The sequence below is a fragment of the Gigantopelta aegis genome, chromosome 13 (genome assembly GCF_016097555.1).
Source record: "Gigantopelta aegis isolate Gae_Host chromosome 13, Gae_host_genome, whole genome shotgun sequence".
Taxonomy (NCBI): Eukaryota; Metazoa; Mollusca; class Gastropoda; order Neomphalida; family Peltospiridae; genus Gigantopelta; species Gigantopelta aegis.
In genome coordinates, this window is record NC_054711.1 from 40701939 (window position 1) to 40721601 (window position 19663).

Consider the following 19663-nt stretch of genomic DNA (forward strand, 5'->3'; position numbering starts at 1 on the left):
ACGTTATTTAGGCTAGTACTATCAAAGCTGATTATTCGGCATATTCAAGGTTACAGCTTGCAATGTGTGTGTGTGTGTGTCTATATCGGGGTGTGACGTAGCTTAGTGGTACAGCGCTCGCCTGATGCGCAATCGATCTAGGATCGATTCCTGTCAGTGGTGCCATTGGGCTATTTCTCGTTCCAACCAGTGCTCCACAACTGGTGTAACAAAGGCCGTGGTATGTACTATCCTGTCTGTGAGATGGTACATATAAAAGATCCCTTTACTAATCGAAAAGAGTAGCCTATGAAGTGGCGACAGTGGGTTTCCCGTCTCAATATCTGTGTGGTCCTTAACCATATGTCTGACGCCATATAACCGTAAACAAAATGTGTTGAGTGCATCGTTAAATAAAAACATTTCCTTCCTTCATATAATATAATATCTCAGTCGGTAGAGCACTCACCTGAGGTGTCTGGGTCGTGGGTTCGAACCACGTTGGTGGACTCATTCTCTGATAGGGTTTTTACTCGTTCCAATCAGTGCTTCAGGACTGGTATATCAAAGTCTAATGTATGTGCTGTCCTGTCTGGTATTTGAAAAAGCTGGTTTTAATTTGAAAGCTGGTTTCAAGGCAAACACTAAAATGCTGTCAACCCATTACCCAAACCCGACTTATTTTGGCTTGATTTGTGTTAAATTGATGCTGAAAATGTAAGCACCTTAAAACAAATATACATACATACATACATACTCGCACGCACGCACGCACGCACGCACGCACAGAGAGAGAGAGAGCGAGAGAGAGAGAGAGAGAGAGAGAGAGAGAGAGAGAGAGAGAGAGAGAGAGAGAGAGAGAGAGAGAGAGAGATGTACATATACACACACATGATAAACTGGCGAGCCCATACAAATGGGAGAAAGGCATATTTAGATGTAAAAAAAAGACAAGTGGAGTGTTATTGTTTTTCATATAGATAGATAGATAGATAGATAGATAGATAGATACATGTTAATTTTTCTTTTGTTTAACGACACCACTTGAGCACTGGCTGGAACGAGATCATTACATGTTATACATTCACAGGCATTATACTTTCATGTATATAATATACGGTTTCTCCGTGTTTAAATATAAGCTAGGATCGATCCCCATTGGTGGGCCCATTGGGCTATTTCTCGTTCCAGCCAGTGCACCACGACTGGTATATCAAAGGCCGTGGCATGTGTTATCCTGTCTGCGAGATGGTGCATATAAAAGATCCCTTGCTACTAATAGAAAAATGTAGCGAGTATCCATTCTAAGACTATATGTCAAAATTACCAAAGTTTGACATCCAATTCAATATATCAATGTGCTCTAGAGGTGTTGTTAAACAAAACGCACTTTTAACTTTAACAAACTAACGACTATATGTTAATTTACATCATGGTATGCTTTGTAAATTCTTGCCAGGAGCGTGGTCGCGAGGTGGCAGGAGTTGGGATCGTATCCCATCCGTCAAGCAAATTTTCTTTTTAAAATACATTTTGAGGGGGAAGCATAACTCGATCCACCCACCCATAACCCACCTCCTGCATAAATTCCTGCGCACGTGCCTGTTTGTATATTGAAAATACATAGTAATCTTTGAGATTTTTTTTATATTTGTTGAAATTTTATTCAATAACAATTAAAACAGTAAAATTTACTATTTATGCTGTCTGCTTTTAGCATTCACAAAATGTCAACGACCAGAAAAACCGTTGCTGTGATTGGCGCAGGAATATCCGGATTGGTGTCAATCAAAAGTTGTCTTGAAGAGGGTTTAGAACCCGTATGTTTTGAACAACACGATGACATAGGTGAGGTGTAGTGCTACTTGTCTTTAAAAACGATTAATTTTTATGTCTTTTCCAAAATCCAGATAAGTAATTTTAAAAGATGTATTAAAAGCAGCCCGGGGGGGGGGGGGGTGGGCTAGTCCAAGGGTTGAGCTTTCGCTTAAGCGATCACCCTCATCACATCCAGTGCCTCATATATCAAATACTGTGGTATGTGCTGTCCTTTCTGTGGAAAAGTGTATATAAAAGATCCTCTTCTGCGTTTTCGAAGGAGTAGGCTTATCCTCAGTTTCTCTCTGTTTGTCTGTTGGGGGAGAGGGTGAACGCTCCTCCCCCCCCCCCCCCCTCCAACACCGTCCCCTGGATCTGCGTCAGTAGACACTAAAATAGCCGTGGTTTCAAATGTACCGAGGCGCCGTAAAGTAAGTATTAATTTACTTCCTAACCACCCCAACTTATTAATTGTTTTCTTGTTTTTCTTCCAGGTGGAGTGTGGTACAACACAGACGAACTAAGGCAAGGTCAAGGTCCCCGAGCCTACGACAGCCTCGTTACCAATTCCAGCAAGGATATGATGTGCTTCAGCGACTACCCCTACCCCAAACACTACCCTCCTTATCTGACCTGCCAAATGGTCCACTCATACCTACACAGCTATGCCGAACACTTCCAGCTGAAAAAGTACATCCAGTTTCAAAAGAAAATTGTCAAAGTTTCCAAAGCAGATGATTATGACATTTCCGGAAAATGGATTGTCGAGACGGAAAGTGCCGAAGGAGATTTAAATCGTCACGTGGTCGATGCCGTGATGGTATGTTCTGGGTTCTACAAAATACCTCACTACCCGAAAGTTGAAGGAATGGAAGAGTTTGAAGGATTCAAAACGCATTCTCAGGCATTTAAAACGGGCCAGATTTACAAAGATAAAACCGTTCTCGTTGTTGGTAAGTATTGTTGAGCTGGGGGTCTGATATACACGTATACATAAACAAAATTTGAATAAAAAAAGTTAGAAAGTTTTAAATTTGTTTTGTTTGACAACATCACTAGAACACATTGAACACACTCTCTCTCTCTCTCTCTCTCTCTCTCTCTCTCTCTCTCTCTCTCTCTCTCTCTCTCTCTCTCTCTCTCTCTCTCTCTCTCTCACACACGTACACACTCTCTTTCTCTCTCTGTCTGTCTCTCTCTCTCTGTCTCTCACGTACACACACTCTCCCTCTCCCCCCCCCCCCCTCCCTCCCCCCTCTCTCTCTCTCTCTCTCTCTCTCTCTCTCTCTCTCTCTCTCTCTCTCTCTCTCTCTCTCTGTCTCTCACACACACACACACAAAACAACCCACAACAACAACAAAGAAAGCAACAATGAAACACATCTTCCATATGAGTATCAGAGTAAAGCCCTCTTAATCAGAAGTTATTACTTTTGAAAAGTCCTATACATACATTTTATTGTGACTGACATTCCAGGCCGTTGTGTTAAACATTTTGAAACAAAGCTGTTTACTTTATATTTTCAGGTAACGCAAATTCCGCAGGCGATATTGCTGCTGACGTCAGCAATTATGCAAAACAGGTGGGTAAAGCCAGAGTACCGACGAGGTACAAGATGTACGCCCTTCAAAAGTAGGTCGCAGTGACCTAGTTATGATACGCAACACACCGTCATCCCAAGTTGTATTTGTATTCAAGGTTTGATGATCCTATATGAATTGATAAGAAAGATATAGACCGGACAAGGATTTCCTTTAATACGATGTAATGCGTGAAAAGTAGGTCGTGATGACCGAGTTATATTACCCACACACGTCAAAGACGGGCGTATAAAAAGCCAGAGTGAATTACCGTCAAACACGGTCAAATGACGCCAGTTACAAACGGACATTTAAAAAAAAGAGAAAATAACAATAACAAACAAATGAAAACTGCCTCTATGCATCCATTCATCCATCTACATATATCTATGTGTGTATGTATGTATGTATGTATCTAGGTAGGTAGGGTGTGTGTGTGTGTGTGTGTGTGTGTGTGTGTGTGTGTGTGTGTGTATATATACACATACATATATATATATATATATATATATATATATATATATATATATATATATATATATATATACTAATATCTATTTTCATTTATACGTTAGGTCTACTTGAGTGTCGGGGACGGCTGCTGGATCTTAACGCGACTTACAAATGGCGGCATACCACGTGACTTTGTGCACAGACGCTTTCTCCTGCAGATGATGCCTGAATCGGTTGTGAATCGAATCATCATGCAAGAAGCCAACAGAAACCTAGACCACGAGACAGCCGGGGTCCGCCCTGACAAACCGCCGCTCAGATCCTGTGTCCTCGTCAATGACGAAATACAGATGAAGGTCATGAGCGGCAAGGTCAAGGTCGTCGATAGGTTAAAGAAACTACGTCAGCGGAGTGCTCATTTCGCCGACGGAAACGTTGCCCGCGATGTGGACGGTGTTGTTTTTGCGACTGGTTTCGACAGAGATCTCAGTTTCTTAGACTCCAGTGTTGGTGGCGGTACGTAGGCCTACATGACGAAGCTATTTCCACTGTCTTTTCCAGATTCAGGCACTTTCGTTTAAGTCCGGCAAAAGGCAGCCTGCCCTCTCCCCCCCCCCCCCCCACCCCCAACAATGGGAGCCCGTACGCCTATGCTAAAGTAAACATTATTTATAATTGGTATCGGTTTGTTTGGTGAAACATTCAAATGACATCAGTCTGTTTTTAGTTAATCCCTAAACGAATGTAGGTCTATAAATAAAACATTTTATTTATTTATTTATTTTAAAAAACACGCAATTACAGACTTATTTCCACAGCGTATCCGTTGCTACAGATGTCGGAAGCTTGGGGGATGGATGAGTGGGTAGGGAGTAGTCGGAAGCTGGAGGGTATAGGAGAGGGTAGGGAGTAGTCGGAAGCTGGGGTGGGGTGGGATGGAGGAGAGGGTAGGGAGTAGACTACTGGCCCCTCAACTCAGAAATAATACATTGGCGCCCCCTGGTGGAGAATAAATATACCGCTGGCCCCTCCCATAGTTGACATTTTCCAACGCCTGTGTTTGCACTTTGAGAAGTGGGGAAGTGGATATAAAATATACATTACTGCCAAAGAAAACAAATGTAGTGTGTATCCCCAGATGACTGTGTCAGAATTATCAAATGTTGACATCCATTTTTTTTTTTTCTTCTTCAGATAACGACAAGCTTGAATTTTACAAAATGGCGTTCCCAGTCCATCTGCGTCATCAGACGCTTGCAATGATTGGTTGTTTCAGTACAGTAGGTGCACATCCGCCCGCGTTTGAACTGCAGGCGCGATTGGCTGCCAGGGTGTTTGCTGGAAAACATCGTCTGCCTTCAGAAGACATCATGGTGAAAGATGTTGAAAAGTGGAACACATTTGTGAAAGAGAGAACCGGCTATTACAAATATAAAGTAAGTACAATACACTGGATGAGCTACTTAACAAAAACTGCCCATCTCAATTCCGATTAAACATAGGTGTCAAAAGGCGAATTTTTATCGACTGGTTAACTTCAGTTTTAGCCAATCGCAATTATTACATTACACCTGTTTAAAGGGACATTCCTGAGTTTGCTGCAATTTTTAAGATGTTATCGACTAACAGAGTTTTTTTCATACGTACGAAATTATTTGAAGACAAAATCCAGTTTGGGCTTCTTACAAATATTAAGACGACCAGAAACACATTGAATATTTTTATAGACACTGATATTCTAAATAAGAAAATATATTTAATGTGTAAGTTTAATCGTAGAAATATTTTATTAGTCAGAAACATCTTACAATGCAGCAAACTCGGGAATGTCCCTTTAATACCTGTGAGTTTCTGTTACAGTGTAGCATACCGACGAAATGTTGATTGTTGTCATGGGCGGATCCAGGAAATATTTTTAGGGGGGGACCAAAAAAGAAGGGCACATTGACTCGTCAAAAGGGCACCTTACTACAAGTTTTGATATTTACAATTAATATGAATTCCTACAGTTCTACGTCATAATATACTAGCAATAATGAAGTAAATTGGCGTCACTCGCGTTAGAACCTCAATGGGGCCCCATTGAGACTCAATAACACAGACACATATCTGCAAGCTTGCGCATGTACACGAAAATCTTGATTTCATTTATCTACAATATAATTATTGTTTACTTAAAAAAAAAAAAATTCTACAAACAAAAAGGGCACTTGGACATTTTGAGGGCACTTGAACAATTTTTTGGGGGGACGCGTCCCCTTGGTCCCCCCCCCCCCCCCTTGGATCCGCCCATGGTTGTATATTATTTTTAACTTTGTTGTTATGTTAATTAAGGCGAATTGATGTAATATAGTTGGCCTCGCTTTATCAATCGCAAGCATGTTTCGATTCCTGTGTTAACATATATAGATATTATTTCCGATAGGTGTTTCGAGTTTCTTCTTGTGCTATTTATACTAGTTACGGCACAATGTTATGATCATAGGACCTTAGGCCTACTAAAAGTCACACGCAGAGACACACACACCCATACACAGAGAGAGAGAGAGAGAGAGAGAGAGAGAGAGAGAGAGAGAGAGAGAGAGAGAAACAGTCACACGCAGAGACACGCATCCATACACACACACACACACAGAGAGAGAGAGAGAGTCACACGCAGACACACACACCCATACACACAGAGAGAGAGAGAGAGAGAGAGAGTCACACGCAGACACACCCATACACACACACACACAGAGAGAGAGAGAGAGAGACACACACACACACACACAGAGAGACACACATACACACCAAGCAAACACACACACACACATACAACAAACACGCACACACACACATACACACAGAGACACACACATACACACACAAACACACACACACAGATACACACACACACACACACGCATACATACACATACACATACACACACACATACATACACACGGAGAGACACATAGAGACACACACAGTGACACACATACACACGTCTGCTAAAATTCCTGCACATACGCCAGCGATTCCATGTGAAATACGGTCATGTTTGACTGTTTACTCACATTTTTGTTAAATATTTTGTTGTCACATTTGTTAACGTGTTGCGTCATCACTTGTCCAAAACCCTAACCTTGCCCTAATTACTGACCTGGGTTCAGCCGACTTGTACTTTCAACTGTGTGTTTTTAAATAATCACTAGACCTAACACCGTCATATGTCACAGAACAGGCACGGGCGTAGGAAGGTGCCAAAATGGGGAGGAGGGGGGGGGGGGGGCACACACACATAAATACATGTATAAATATATATAAACCATCGCTGCTGCTACAAAGTGGGCGGGCACAAGCCTCCCCCCCCCCCACCTTGCCCCGCCCCGTTTCTTGCGCCAGTGATATGCGACACGACATGTATACTCTTCAAAAGAAAAAACGCAAAACCACATTGTCGTAACATTTGGAGAATTGATTTAATTATTGAATGGTGAGTCCGATAATTACCAAATGTTGCAGGATTGTTCACAATTCACTCTAGTCCATTGTGAGTAAGTGATAGGACACACCACCAAGGTCAAGGTCATCTGGAGTCGATACCGGGTGTGGCCTCCGCGTGTGTTGACAACTGCCTGGCACCGCCTGCCGATTGAAGCAACCAGAGTACGGATGACGTCCCGGGGGATGGTGGCCCACTCGGCCTGCAAGGCTGCTGCCAGCTCGGGCAGGGTCTGGGGCTGTGGTTGTCGCTGTCGGAGGCGTCGGTCCAACTCGTCCCATAGATGCTCAATTGGGTTCAAATCCGGTGATATCGATGGCCAAGGAAGGACATTAATGTTGTTGTTCTGTAGGAAAGCCGTTGTGAGACGTGCTGTGTGAGGCCTGGCGTTGTCATGTTGGAACACTGCGTTGGCGTTGGCCATAACTGGAACGATGTGTGGCCGGAGGATCTGGTCAATGTAGCCCTCTGCATTCAGGTTGCCCTGCACGTGGACCAGGTCAGTTCTGCCAGTGTGTGAGATGGCTGCCCACACCATGACACTACCCCCGCCGAATCTGTCCACTTCCTGCACGCAGTTTGCCGCATAACGTTCACCACGACGATGAATCTGGCACCACTGCAGTCGGAGTCGACGGTGTTGTGGTGTTAAGATGACACCTCGAACTGGACGTCTGGCACGAATTCCTACCTCACGTAGGCGGTTCCGTACGGTCTGGTCGGATATCCTGCGCAAACCTGGTATTGCTGCGGCTGTGGAGGTGGCAGTAGTCAATCGTTCCCGAAGGTGGCGTACCCGGATGTAGCGGTCCTGCCCGGGGGTAGTGACCCGTGGTCGACCGGATCTAGGGAGGTCACGTGTTGATCCATGTTGCTGGTAACGGTCCCACAGTCTGGAGATGGTGCTTGGGGACACATGGAATGCCCTGGCAACGGCCGTTCTGTATTCGCCTGCGTCTAGTCGGCCGATGGCATTGTTTCTCTGCGGTTCACTGAGACGTGGCATGTCCTGGATTGTCAACTGTCGGCCAGATACAGAGGCCAGGCAAGCGAACACCCTGCACTTTTATACTGTCGGTGTTCATGTTGCACGTGCAGACAACGCACGTGCAGTGGTGACATGGTTTGCACGTGGCTGCGTTTTTGCGAATATTCACATTTTGGAACTTTATTGTACAGTAGCTGCGTTTTATCGAATGTAACCGTGGGAATGTGTTTGGGACATGCTATGACGTTATATTCACAAAGCATGAACCGGTAGGAAACATAAAATCGGAGTTATAACCCATTTGTACCCTTTTGCGTTTCTTTTTTTGAAGAGTATATATTAGTAGCCATTATAAATTTACTGGCCTCGGTGGCGTCGTGGTTAGGCAATCGGTCTACAGGCTGGTAGGTACTGGGTTCGGATCCCAGTCGAGGCATGGACTTTTTTAATCCAGATACCGACTCCAAACCCTGAGTGAGTGCTCCGCAAGGCTCAATGGGTAGGTGTAAACCACTTGCACCGACCAGTGATCCATAACTGGTTCAACAAAGGCCATGGTTTGTGCTATCCTGCCTGTGGGAAGCGCAAATAAAAGATCCCTTGCTGCTAATCGGAAAGAGTAGCCCATGTAGTGGCGACAGCGGGTTTCCTCTCAAAATCTGTGTGGTCCTTAAGCATATGTCTGACGCCATATAATCGTTAAATAAAACATTTCTTTCTTTTTTTCCATTATAAATTTATCAAAGAAAGAAGGAAGGAATATTTTATTAAAGTTAAAGATTGTTTTGTTTTGATTTGTTAATCATCGGCTATTGCTAATTCTGACATTCTCAAATTTTATTATTGCCCGAATAACCCATGGGCCAATTGACGGGGATTGATCCTAGACAGACCGCGTATCAAGCGAGCGGTTTACCATTGGGCTATGTCCCGTCGCTAATGGGGTTGGAAGAAAAACCGAGTCATTCAACGATCATTTCTCACTCCAGCCAGTGCACCACGACTGGTACATCAAAGGCCGTGGTATGTGCTATCCTGTTTGCGGGATGGTGCATATAAAAGACCCCTTGCCGCTAATCGAAAAATGTAACCCATGAAGTGGCGACAGCGGGTTTCCTCTCTCAATATCTGTGTGGTCCTTAACCATATGTCCGACGCCATATAACCGTAAATAAAATGTGTTGAGTGCGCCGTTAAATAAACATTTCCTTCCTTCTTCATCCTTACGTTCAGCCAGCCGTTTTCCGCTAAGCGTTTGCAGACTATTTTCACTGGTTTCCGAAATTTAACGTGTAGCGTCAAAGTCAGCCTAGCAAACGCTTACAAACAAGAAAGCCCCATGTTTGGTGACATTGAGCGATGCTAACGTTCGCGAACTATTTGATTGCTTCTCGACTTGGTCATTTGGTCTAGCAGAAGGCGCATAAACCTAGCTGTGAAGCGAACGTTTTTCTGCTTGGTCTGGCTGAACTCCCCCTAGGTCTATCAGTAAAACGTTGGCTAGACTAATGTATGTGCTTCAAATGAACACACCGTGAAGCGCATAAACCGTTTTAGTGGACGTTTTTCCTGCTCTGTCTGGCTGAACACAGCCCGGGGACCAATCAGTTCGCGAACGTTAGCGTCGTTCGCTGTCGCCTGAACTCGGGTAGGATATTGAACAATGAGAATCCAGGAACATTATAAAGTGTTGTTGTTTGTTTGTTTGTTTCTTTCTTTTTGTTGGTTTGTTTGCTTCTTTTTGTTTTGTTTTGTTTTGTTGTTGTTATTGTTTTTTGTTATATGTTCTTTTTTGGGGGGATGTTTTTATTATTATTATTATTTATTTCTTCTTTCTTTTTAGTTTATTGTCCCCAGAAAAGAAATACGGTAACGCCAGGTTTGGGGGCCCTGGTATCACTACCTTACATTAATGTTATAGGATACACATTATAATATTAATAAACGTTATCATAAAAAAAGGAGAGAAGAAGTAATAGATGGGAGAAAGAAAGAAAAAAAAGAAAGAAAAAAAACACAAAACAAACCCCAAAACAAACAAACAAACAAATAGAAAAAGAAAAAATAACAATAAGAATAAGAAAACTAAAATAATAATATAAAATTAATAATAATGAAAAATAAAACCCGTTTTTTTCTGTCCGTTTGTTTGTTGTTATTTTTAAAGTCGTACTATCTTTATTTCAGTTTCCAACACTTCTTATCAGGGACGACATAGCGACCGAACTGGGGGTGAAACCTAAATTCTGGGACCTGTTCTGGACGGATCCAAGACTTGCCTTCAGCTGTTTCTTTGGTCCGGCGTTTCCAGTACAGTATCGTCTGCTCGGACCCGGCGCGTGGGATGGGGCTGCGCATGCGTGTCGTCAAGTGTACACAAACAGTATTATGGCGGTGCAACACCGACGTCCGCCCCCTTTTAAAGGAGGGGTGGTGTCAAAATACCTGAGACTTATTGTAACTATTTTTGTTTTGTCAGGAATTTTGTATTTGATAGGCCTAACTGGTTAGTGAAATGTTTTGCCTTGTGATAAATGACTATGAGTGCCGTCCATTTTTTCTCTACCTATTTTAAACTTTTAAGGAAAAAAACATGCAATTATCCTCACCGGTATCAAAAAACAAACACCCCGGGGAAATGATATGCTGCTACCTGTGATTGTAATTATAATAGGGTTTTTAAATTTTTTAAGGGGGGGGGGGGGGGGGGGGGGGGGGTAAAGTAAAGTTTGTTTTGTTTAACGGCACCACTAGAACGCATTGATTTATAAATCATTGGCTATAGGATGTCAAACATCTTGTCATTTTGGCTCGTAGTCGTTGGAGGAAACCCGTTAATCCCCCCCCCCCCCCCCCCCCATCAGTAACACAAGATGTTTTATATGCACCATCCTACATAGAGATCGGCAGATAACATGGCCTTTGATATACTAGTCATAGGGCACTGGTTGGAACGAAAAAAAGTAAAACCCACACAGAGAATAGCTCCAGTCACGGTACTCCGGCAGCCGAGGAGGTTCGATCCTGCGACCAAAGCACCTCAGGCGAGTGCTCTATCCAGTGAGCATACTTTTTTAACGTTTTGTGAGGAGTATTTGCGATATACAGACTGAAAAGATTTATCAAAGTACAGTTTGTTTTGTTTAACGATTCCACGAGAGCACATTGATTATAAGACTCCGTCATATGCTCCAGCCAGTGCACCACGACTGGTACATCAAAGACCGTGGTATGTGCTATCCTGTCTATGGGATGGTGCATATAAAAGATCCCTTGCTGCTAATAAAAAAGAGTAGCCCATTAAGTGGCGACAGCGGGTTTCCTCCTTCATTGTCTGTGTGGTCCTTAACCATATGTCTGACGTCATATAACCGTAAATAAAATGTGTTGAGTGCGTCGTTAAATAAAACATTTCCTTCCTTCCATCTTATGCGGTCATGTGGGATAGAAAAAGTACACCAGAGATGCTGAAAATTTCGACCTGGGACGAGGCTTGCCGAGTCTTTTTCTTTCATTCATTCGGTAAATAAACCATTATTTTACACGAACAGACAAAGATGGCTGAACAAAATGGTAGATGTTGTTGTATTTTTGTTATAGTCTGGCACACAGTATGTTGTAGCTTGATACTTTTATTTGGTGTGTTTATGGACCAGAGTAACTTGCCTATCCCAAATTATATATGTGTAGGGAGTATGAATAATTAATGTTTTTTTACGCCAGAGATAACCTACCTACTTATGGTGTAATGGAGTAAAGCATATACCCCGCCTTTTTACCCCAACCACCGACGGGTTGTAACTCAACTACATTAATAGTGTTATATTTTGATATAGGTGTCATACCTGTAACATAGACACCAGGATGCATATTCACAAAACATCGTAAGCCTAGTTTTACACGTAAACGTAAATCTACGACTGAAGAGCTATTCACGAAACAACGAAAACGTAAGTTAACGTAAATCTAGGGCAGACGTAAGTGCTAGTCGTAGACGTAAATTTACACCTTTTTATGAATATGGGTCCAGGGCCCGTGCTTATAAATTTCATAGAGTCTAGACTCGATCTCAAATGACGTCACACACATACAATTTGTATGGCGTTGTCATGACATTAGTGTCTCAGACTCCAACAGTCTCGAGTGTCGATTCTAAAGGTTTTGTAAGCACCTGGGCCCGTGCTTATAAAACTTTTAGAGTCCAGACTCAATCTCAAATGACGTCACACACATACAATTTGTATGGCGTTGTCATGACATTACTGTCTCCGACTTTATTAGAGTCTGGACTCTAAAAGTTTTATAAGCACCAGGCCAGGCCAGGATAGTTTGTGATCGATGATTATTATTAGATTCTAGTGGTTAGTCAACCAAGTCAGGTAGAGGACGTGTAACGTTTATCTCATAATAAATAAATATAAATATGTCTTATTCAAATTTTTGTTCTGTTATATATCAGGATATAAAAATATCAATAATTAGTCATTATTAATTCAGTGTTTACTTGTTTTCATAAAACAAGTTGGGGGCTCGTCAAGTTAGAAGTAGTAAAGTCATTTAAATGTTTGTTGTTATTATGGTGGTTCACCCGTAACAGCAGTATACACCAGAGGTTGGAACTAATACAGGGTACCCCAAAAATGGAACTGCAATTTCCAGCAAAAATGACGGTTGCTAATAAAAACATTAATTAAATCTCTTAAATGGTATATTAAATATGAGGTGCCACATTTTTTATTGGTGTACTGCCTGGGTGTGTCGATACGCTGCTTATATCAGTTGTATTAGTAAATCATTATCGGCAATAGGAGTTGATTTGGTCTGTTAGAACCTTGAACAAAGTAGCAGACACATATTCCACATTTCCAAGCATTTTAACAAAGAGAAGCAACTCATTACGAACTATGTGGAGTCTGTGTAAGAGTTGTTCCTCCTTGAGTCGCAGTTTATGTTTGATTTTTACACCGGCCTCGGTAGCGTCGTGGTTAAGCCATCGGACATAAGGCTGGTAAGTACAGGGTTCGCAGCCCAGTACCAGCTCCCACCCAGAACGAGTTTTAACGACTGAATGGGTAGGTGTGAGGCCACTACACCCTCCTCTCTCACTAACAATTAACAACAGATAGCTGAGGTGTGTGTGCCCAAGACAACGTGCTTGAACCTAAATTGGATACAAGCACGAAAATAAGTTGAAACTCCTCTAGAAACTCTGCCCTCGATCTCAGTCGACCCCTCCCACCTTTCCCCACCACAATGTCTACTTGCTTCCGCGATGCTTGTGGTGTGCCTTTCTCACAACAAACTTGAGATACAACCGCGTTCGGTGATTCGGCGCACTTGGTATTTTGCTCAACTATACTTAGGAAGTTGTCATGTTGTCGGTGTTTTTAACGAATTAAAGTTCAGTTCCTTTTTCAATGTTTAATAAAGTATCAACATATTTATTGTTTAAGAGTACTTTTTTTTTTTTTTTTTTTTTAGAATGATCAATAATACTACTCAAAAGAATTTAAGGGTCAAAAATTTATAACCAAATAAGTTTCAGAGTGTATTAGATTGATGATGTAAACTACACCAAAAATTTAATTTATTGTTCCATATTTACAAAAAACCACAAATAAACGTCACTGTATTCAAGAAAGTCACATGACATGCTGTCAAAGTTGAAGGTTGTCAAACATGGATTTTACACATTAGAACATTCGTTTAATGGTGTGTGAATCCACCCCTGGCGCGAATACACTCGAGACATCGTTGCCTCATGCTGTTGATCAGACGTCTGAAGAACTCTTGGGGAATGGCCTGCCACTCTGCCATAAGAAGTTGACCCAGGTCATGAAGGTTGGCCGGAGGGGCATGGTTATCCCGAACTCTCCTGCCTAATTCGTCCCAGGCGTGCTCTATTGGGGCCAAGTCAGGCGAATATGCTGGCCAATCCATCCTGGCGATACCTTGTTGTCTGAGAAAGTCCTTTACCACCCTGGCGCGGTGGGGTCTGGCATTGTCATCCTGCAGAACTGCCCCGCCGCCAATCTGCTGAAGGCCTGGGAGAACCAACGGCCGGATAATCTCATTCAGATAGCGGATTCCATTCAGATTGCCATCCACCACATAGAGGGGGGTCCTGTGGTGGATAGAGATGCCGCCCCACACCATGACGCTGCCACCACCGAAACGGTGACGTTGTCTAACGTTAACGTCAGCGAAGCGCTCCCCAGGACGTCTGTAGACACGAACCCGACCGTCGTTGAACTGGAGACTAAACCTGGACTCATCATTGAACATCACTCGACCCCACTGAACACGTTGCCACCGCAGATGAAGTGTGCACCAGTGACGTCTGGTCGTTCTGTGACGTGGTAGGAGTGGTGGTCGAACAGCTTGGCGACGGCAGCGTAGATTATTGGCTCTCAGACGATTGCGTATGGTTTGATCAGACACTCGAGTTCCAGTCGCAGTCCGCAGATTGTCACGTAATCGGCGTGCAGTGGTTGTGCGTTGACGTAGAGCCGCCATATTGGTGATGTAGCGGTCCTCTCTATTTGTAGTGCTTCGGGGTCTTCCCGAACGTGGACGATTTCGAACAGAATTCGTTGCTTGGTACCGTTGCCACAGTCGGCCAACGACACTCTGACTGACACCAAGTCTCAGAGCAACATTTCTTTGCGTATTGCCATCCTGAAGCCAAGCAATAGCCCTTCCTCGATCTTCGATAGTCAGTTGACGTCGTACCATTGTCGAATTTGGAGTGTGCACTACAATTATACGGAAATTCAGCATTGGGAACATGGAATACACGTGCAAAGCGTGCAAATGAAGCGCCTTATGAAAAAGCAAGTTATGGGCACTTAGCAGACCTTTCGCTTTCACCCTAATTTACGTGCAAATGTAAGCATGTTTTCGCCATTAGAACTAGTCGACAGTGTCAATGACAGTGGATTTTAATTCATTTATGGGTTGCTTAGACCCACTTTCGTCAAAATGGAACAATACCATGCGTGACATTACGGTCTAGCTAATATAATTGACATTCAGAAAATAATGTCGAAAATATCGTCTGACCCTTAAATTCTTTTGAGTAGTAATATATAATTTCAAAATAAATCATTCACCTCCTTTCGTGTATATAAACGCAAAGTAGGTCAGCCTTATTGATATTAAGAATGTTAAAACCAGTCTAAAAACACCTTTCCCGCATTTAAATTTTTTTAATAAACGGTATAATAATTTTGTTCGGTAATTTTTATTTAAACTAAAAAGGAATACATATGCAAAAAAAAGTCATTCCAGTCATAAAAAGAGAAAATTAAAAAGAGAAACTGGCACACGATCATATAATTATTGTGTAACTTGTATTGCTGATTAGTTACTGCTGAAAATAATGTTCTACACTGTCTTACTTGTACGGGTACTCGAGCCCTGTGAACGGACTCGAGGCTTGCTAGACGCGAACCGTGCCCGAGTACTCACGGAAACCCTCACATGCAAGTGATTCAAGAATATAAAATTGTGGTGTATAAATGGCGGTTTCCTCCAGATTGCTTGGAGGAAAATATGAAATACACAGGAAAATCTCCATTGCATATCCATTATAATAGCAGCCAGTATCATATATGGTGATGTAATTCAAATTCACCCTTTCTGATTTTTTAAATAATATATATTAATAAATAGTAGGATATGAAAATGTTTGGAAATAAGTTTTCGTACGCATGTAATTCAGGATATATATATATAATGGTTACAATTACAAAATTCAATAATTATTTTTGGTCATTTGTGTAATTTTGCCTCGTTCCAGCTAGTGCACCGTGACTGGATTATCAAAGGCCGTGGTATGTGCTATCCTGTCCGTGGGATGGTGTATATAAAAGCTATCAGGCTACAAATGGAAAAAAACAAAAATGTTGCAGGTTTCCTCTCTAAGACTACAATGTCAGAATTACCAAATATCTGACATCCAACAGCCGATGATTAATAAATTAATGTGATCTAGTGGTGTCGTTAAACACAACAAAATTTATTTTACTCATTGGTAGTCAAGTTCGTGAGTTGTTTCAATGAAAGTAGCAGGCAGGTGTAAACCGGACGGGTGGGGTGTAGGATCCCTAAAACTTTGTTACTGCGCACTGCTGTAACCACGCAGTAGATAGGACAGTGCTTTTCTGTCACAGCTCATGACGTTATACCGTGCTCATCAAACCGGGCCCAGAGGTTGAAACTAATGCAGGGTACCCCCAAAAATGGAACTGCAATTTTCAGCGAAAATGACGGTTGCAAATAAAAACAGTGAAATAAATCTCTTAAATGGTAGAAGAAATGTGAGGTGACATACTTTTTACTGGTGTAGGCCTACTGCCTGGGTGTGTTGATAAGCTGCTGACTTCAGTTTTAGTAGTAAACGTTAACATTATCAGCAATAGGAATTGATTTGCTCCATTCTCGGAACCGGCGTGACGTCACACGGCCTAGTTACCGATTATGCAGGTCTTTGGGGGTCAAAGAAAGTAGCAAACACACATAATTATTCCAGAGTTCTAAGCATTTTAACAAAGTGCATCAACTCATTACGAACTGTGTCCAGTCTGTGTAAGAATTGTTCCTCCTTGTGGGTGTATACTACCAAATCAAATCCCATAGACGACAATAGTAACATATGTGGCTAAAACTCCTACCTGCAGCGTATCAATCGACATAAACGCCACGGATATAAATAATACCACCCGTCACCCTTAAAGTGAATCAGAAAGAAATAGGGGGTTAAGATTCTCATGTTAGAGATAACAGGTAGCGTCTGTGACTACACTAGTTCCGCACAACATTTGAGTACTTTTTATCACAGGTACCCCATAGGCCTACGTGTTTCAAGCACAAGGCTACTTGACACAGTCGTACTAGATGAAATAAAATTGCATTTTCTGCCCAGATGAAACATTTGTTGTTGTTGTTTTGTTTTTTTGGGGTTTTTTACAACCAACACACTCACATTTATCAGCAATCACAGGACTTGTGGTTTTAACTTCTCTATCAAAACTTCGGTGCACCTCGAACTCTGACCCGGCCGGAATCTTCAGTCGCAGTTTATGTTGATTTTTAGCCATGTCCACTGGGATTTTCTACACGGGCGGAAGATGATGGGTGTGTGGTGTCCAAAGGAAGGAACGTTTTATTGAACGATGCACAAAGCATTTTTTTTAAATTTATTACGGTAATATGGCGACGGACAGATGGTTAGGGACTACACAGATAACGAGAGAGGAAACCCGCTAGTACTGCTACAACACTATGGGCCGTTATTTCCGATTAGCAGCAAGGGATCTTCTATATCCTGCATCCCACAGTCTTTGTTACACCAGTTATGGAGCAGTGGCAGCAAGGAGAAATGACCCAAAGGGGCCACCGACAGAGATCAGTTTCAGACCGATGATGCTTTACAAGTGGGCTACGTCCACACACTCATAAGTGGATACAAGCACACAAATACTTTTAAAAACAACCTGTGCACCTGTAGTCCAGGATCGTTAGGCTTCAACCAGGAAGTCAATAATGCATAGCTAAGTGTTTCAGGATAGCTGCAGAATGCCATTAGGAAGAACATATACCAAACGTCCTCTCCCCCCCCCCCCCCCCGTCCAAAGTTCCCTTGCACAGGTGCAGTAAAGGGGGACAATAATTCTTAATACAAAATATTATTGGTAGTAAATCCCCCGAACCCCTCTAGAAACTCCGCCCTCGATCTCAATCAACCCCCACCCTTCCCCCCCCCCCCCCCAATGTCGACTTCCTTTCGCGGTGCTTGTGGTGTGCCTTTCTCACCACAAACTTAAAATAAATGTGTAACAACTATTACAGCATTTTCCAATAACAAAAGAACCTTTTTCAAAAGAACATATTTTTCCATGAAATAAAAACTATTGCTTTTATCTCTTGTAATTTGAAACTATATCATCTTATTGTTAGTTGAATAAAAATAAACACATTTTAAGATAACAAGTTTTATTTCAATAGCAGCATACATATTTGTACAATGTTTTACTCATGAAAGATAATGGAATGTGAGTATGTGATACTTACAAACAATGGAACATGTGAAAGTCATTAACACAATTTGACATTAGTGTCATCACACTATATAGGGTGGCCCTAAACTGATAACCCTAAAACGTATAGGGAGCTGTAACTTTGATACTTCGCATCCGTTACCATACGGATATTTGCCACCTTCAGTGGAAATTGTAGACCCATGGATCAAATATTATTAAAATAACAACAGATTCAAAACTGTAAGTAAAAAAATTACAACGCCAGACAGAAGGGCAATACGTGCAGTGAACGTCTCATTTGGGTTACTTACAAGTTTGAGTGTTGCTATTTTAACTACATTTGAACTATGGACCTTAAACGTTCACTGAAGGTGGAAAATATTCATATAGCGATGGCGTTATATTCAAATATACAATAAAGCCTACACATGTAAGTATCAGTACAATGAAAAATGTTATATGAATGAATAACAAAGTTTATCACTGTGCCGGTAAAAGAATTACATCGTAATAGTAATTGGAATTATAAACTCATGGTCCTTATACTAACGAGGTGGGGGTGGCGGGGTGGCGGGGTGGTGATTTACCAAAGTCGGCAGAGTGCTCGCTTGAGGTGCTTGCGTCGCTGGATCAAACCACCTCTGTGAATCCATTCAACTTACTGGGCTTGTTATCGTTACAACCAGTGCACCACAACTGGTCAAAAGCCGTTCTGTGTGTTTTCCTGTCTGTGGGAAAGTGCATATAAAAGATCACTTGCTGCTAATGGAAGAGTGTAGCGGGTTTCCTCTGATGACTACGACTCAGCGGGTTTCCTCTGATGACTACGAGTCACAATTACCAAATGTCTGACATCCAATAGCTTATGATCAGTTAATCAATGTGCTCTAGTGGTGTCGTTAAACAAAACAAACTTTCACTTTTAAAGTTCAATGCAGCAGTACCAGATTGCTAATTATTTTTGTGGTCATAATATATGTAAGTTTAATCGGTAAAAAGACTGTTATTCTGAAATGATTTTTACTGTAATAGCAAGTAAAGTTGGGACAGGTTATGTAATTCATAAACAAATCTGGAGGCAAAAGGGTTAACATATGAAAACACAAATACTTTGTTATGTGAGACAGACAGTATGAGATTCTTACTGCTTATAAATGACATATATAAAATACCTGCGTACATGGAAATACATGAAATACATCTTTAATTAAAGCGACAGACCCTAGTTTGTAAACACTACGACGTTATTTTTCACTATTAGAGCCATTTCTGATAGCTGAAATTAGATATCACTTATATTTTATTGTTCGGAT

The 19663-nt window shown here is 41.9% G+C and overlaps 1 protein-coding gene across 1 annotated transcript; it reads left to right on the forward strand.

The window, feature by feature from the left end:
• Positions 1–1706: 1706 nt before the first annotated feature.
• Positions 1707–10957, forward strand: LOC121387312 (dimethylaniline monooxygenase [N-oxide-forming] 2-like). The gene is made up of 6 exons (XM_041518334.1): positions 1707–1827; positions 2292–2750; positions 3325–3380; positions 3954–4347; positions 5026–5267; positions 10462–10957. The coding sequence occupies exons 1-6, from the start codon at positions 1707–1709 to the stop codon at positions 10816–10818; spliced, it is 1629 nt and encodes a 542-aa protein (XP_041374268.1). The 3' UTR covers positions 10819–10957.
• The last annotated feature ends 8706 nt before the right edge of the window (positions 10958–19663 follow it).

Bases quoted from the DNA above. Each gene is read 5' to 3' on its own strand.
- LOC121387312 (XM_041518334.1), top strand. From the start codon at position 1,707: ATGTCAACGACCAGAAAAACCGTTGCTGTGATTGGCGCAGGAATATCC. The intron at 1,828-2,291 runs GTGAGGTGTAGT...TTTTTCTTCCAG, and splicing joins TGAACAACACGATGACATAG to GTGGAGTGTGGTACAACACA. The intron at 3,381-3,953 runs GTGGGTAAAGCC...TTTATACGTTAG, and splicing joins TCAGCAATTATGCAAAACAG to GTCTACTTGAGTGTCGGGGA.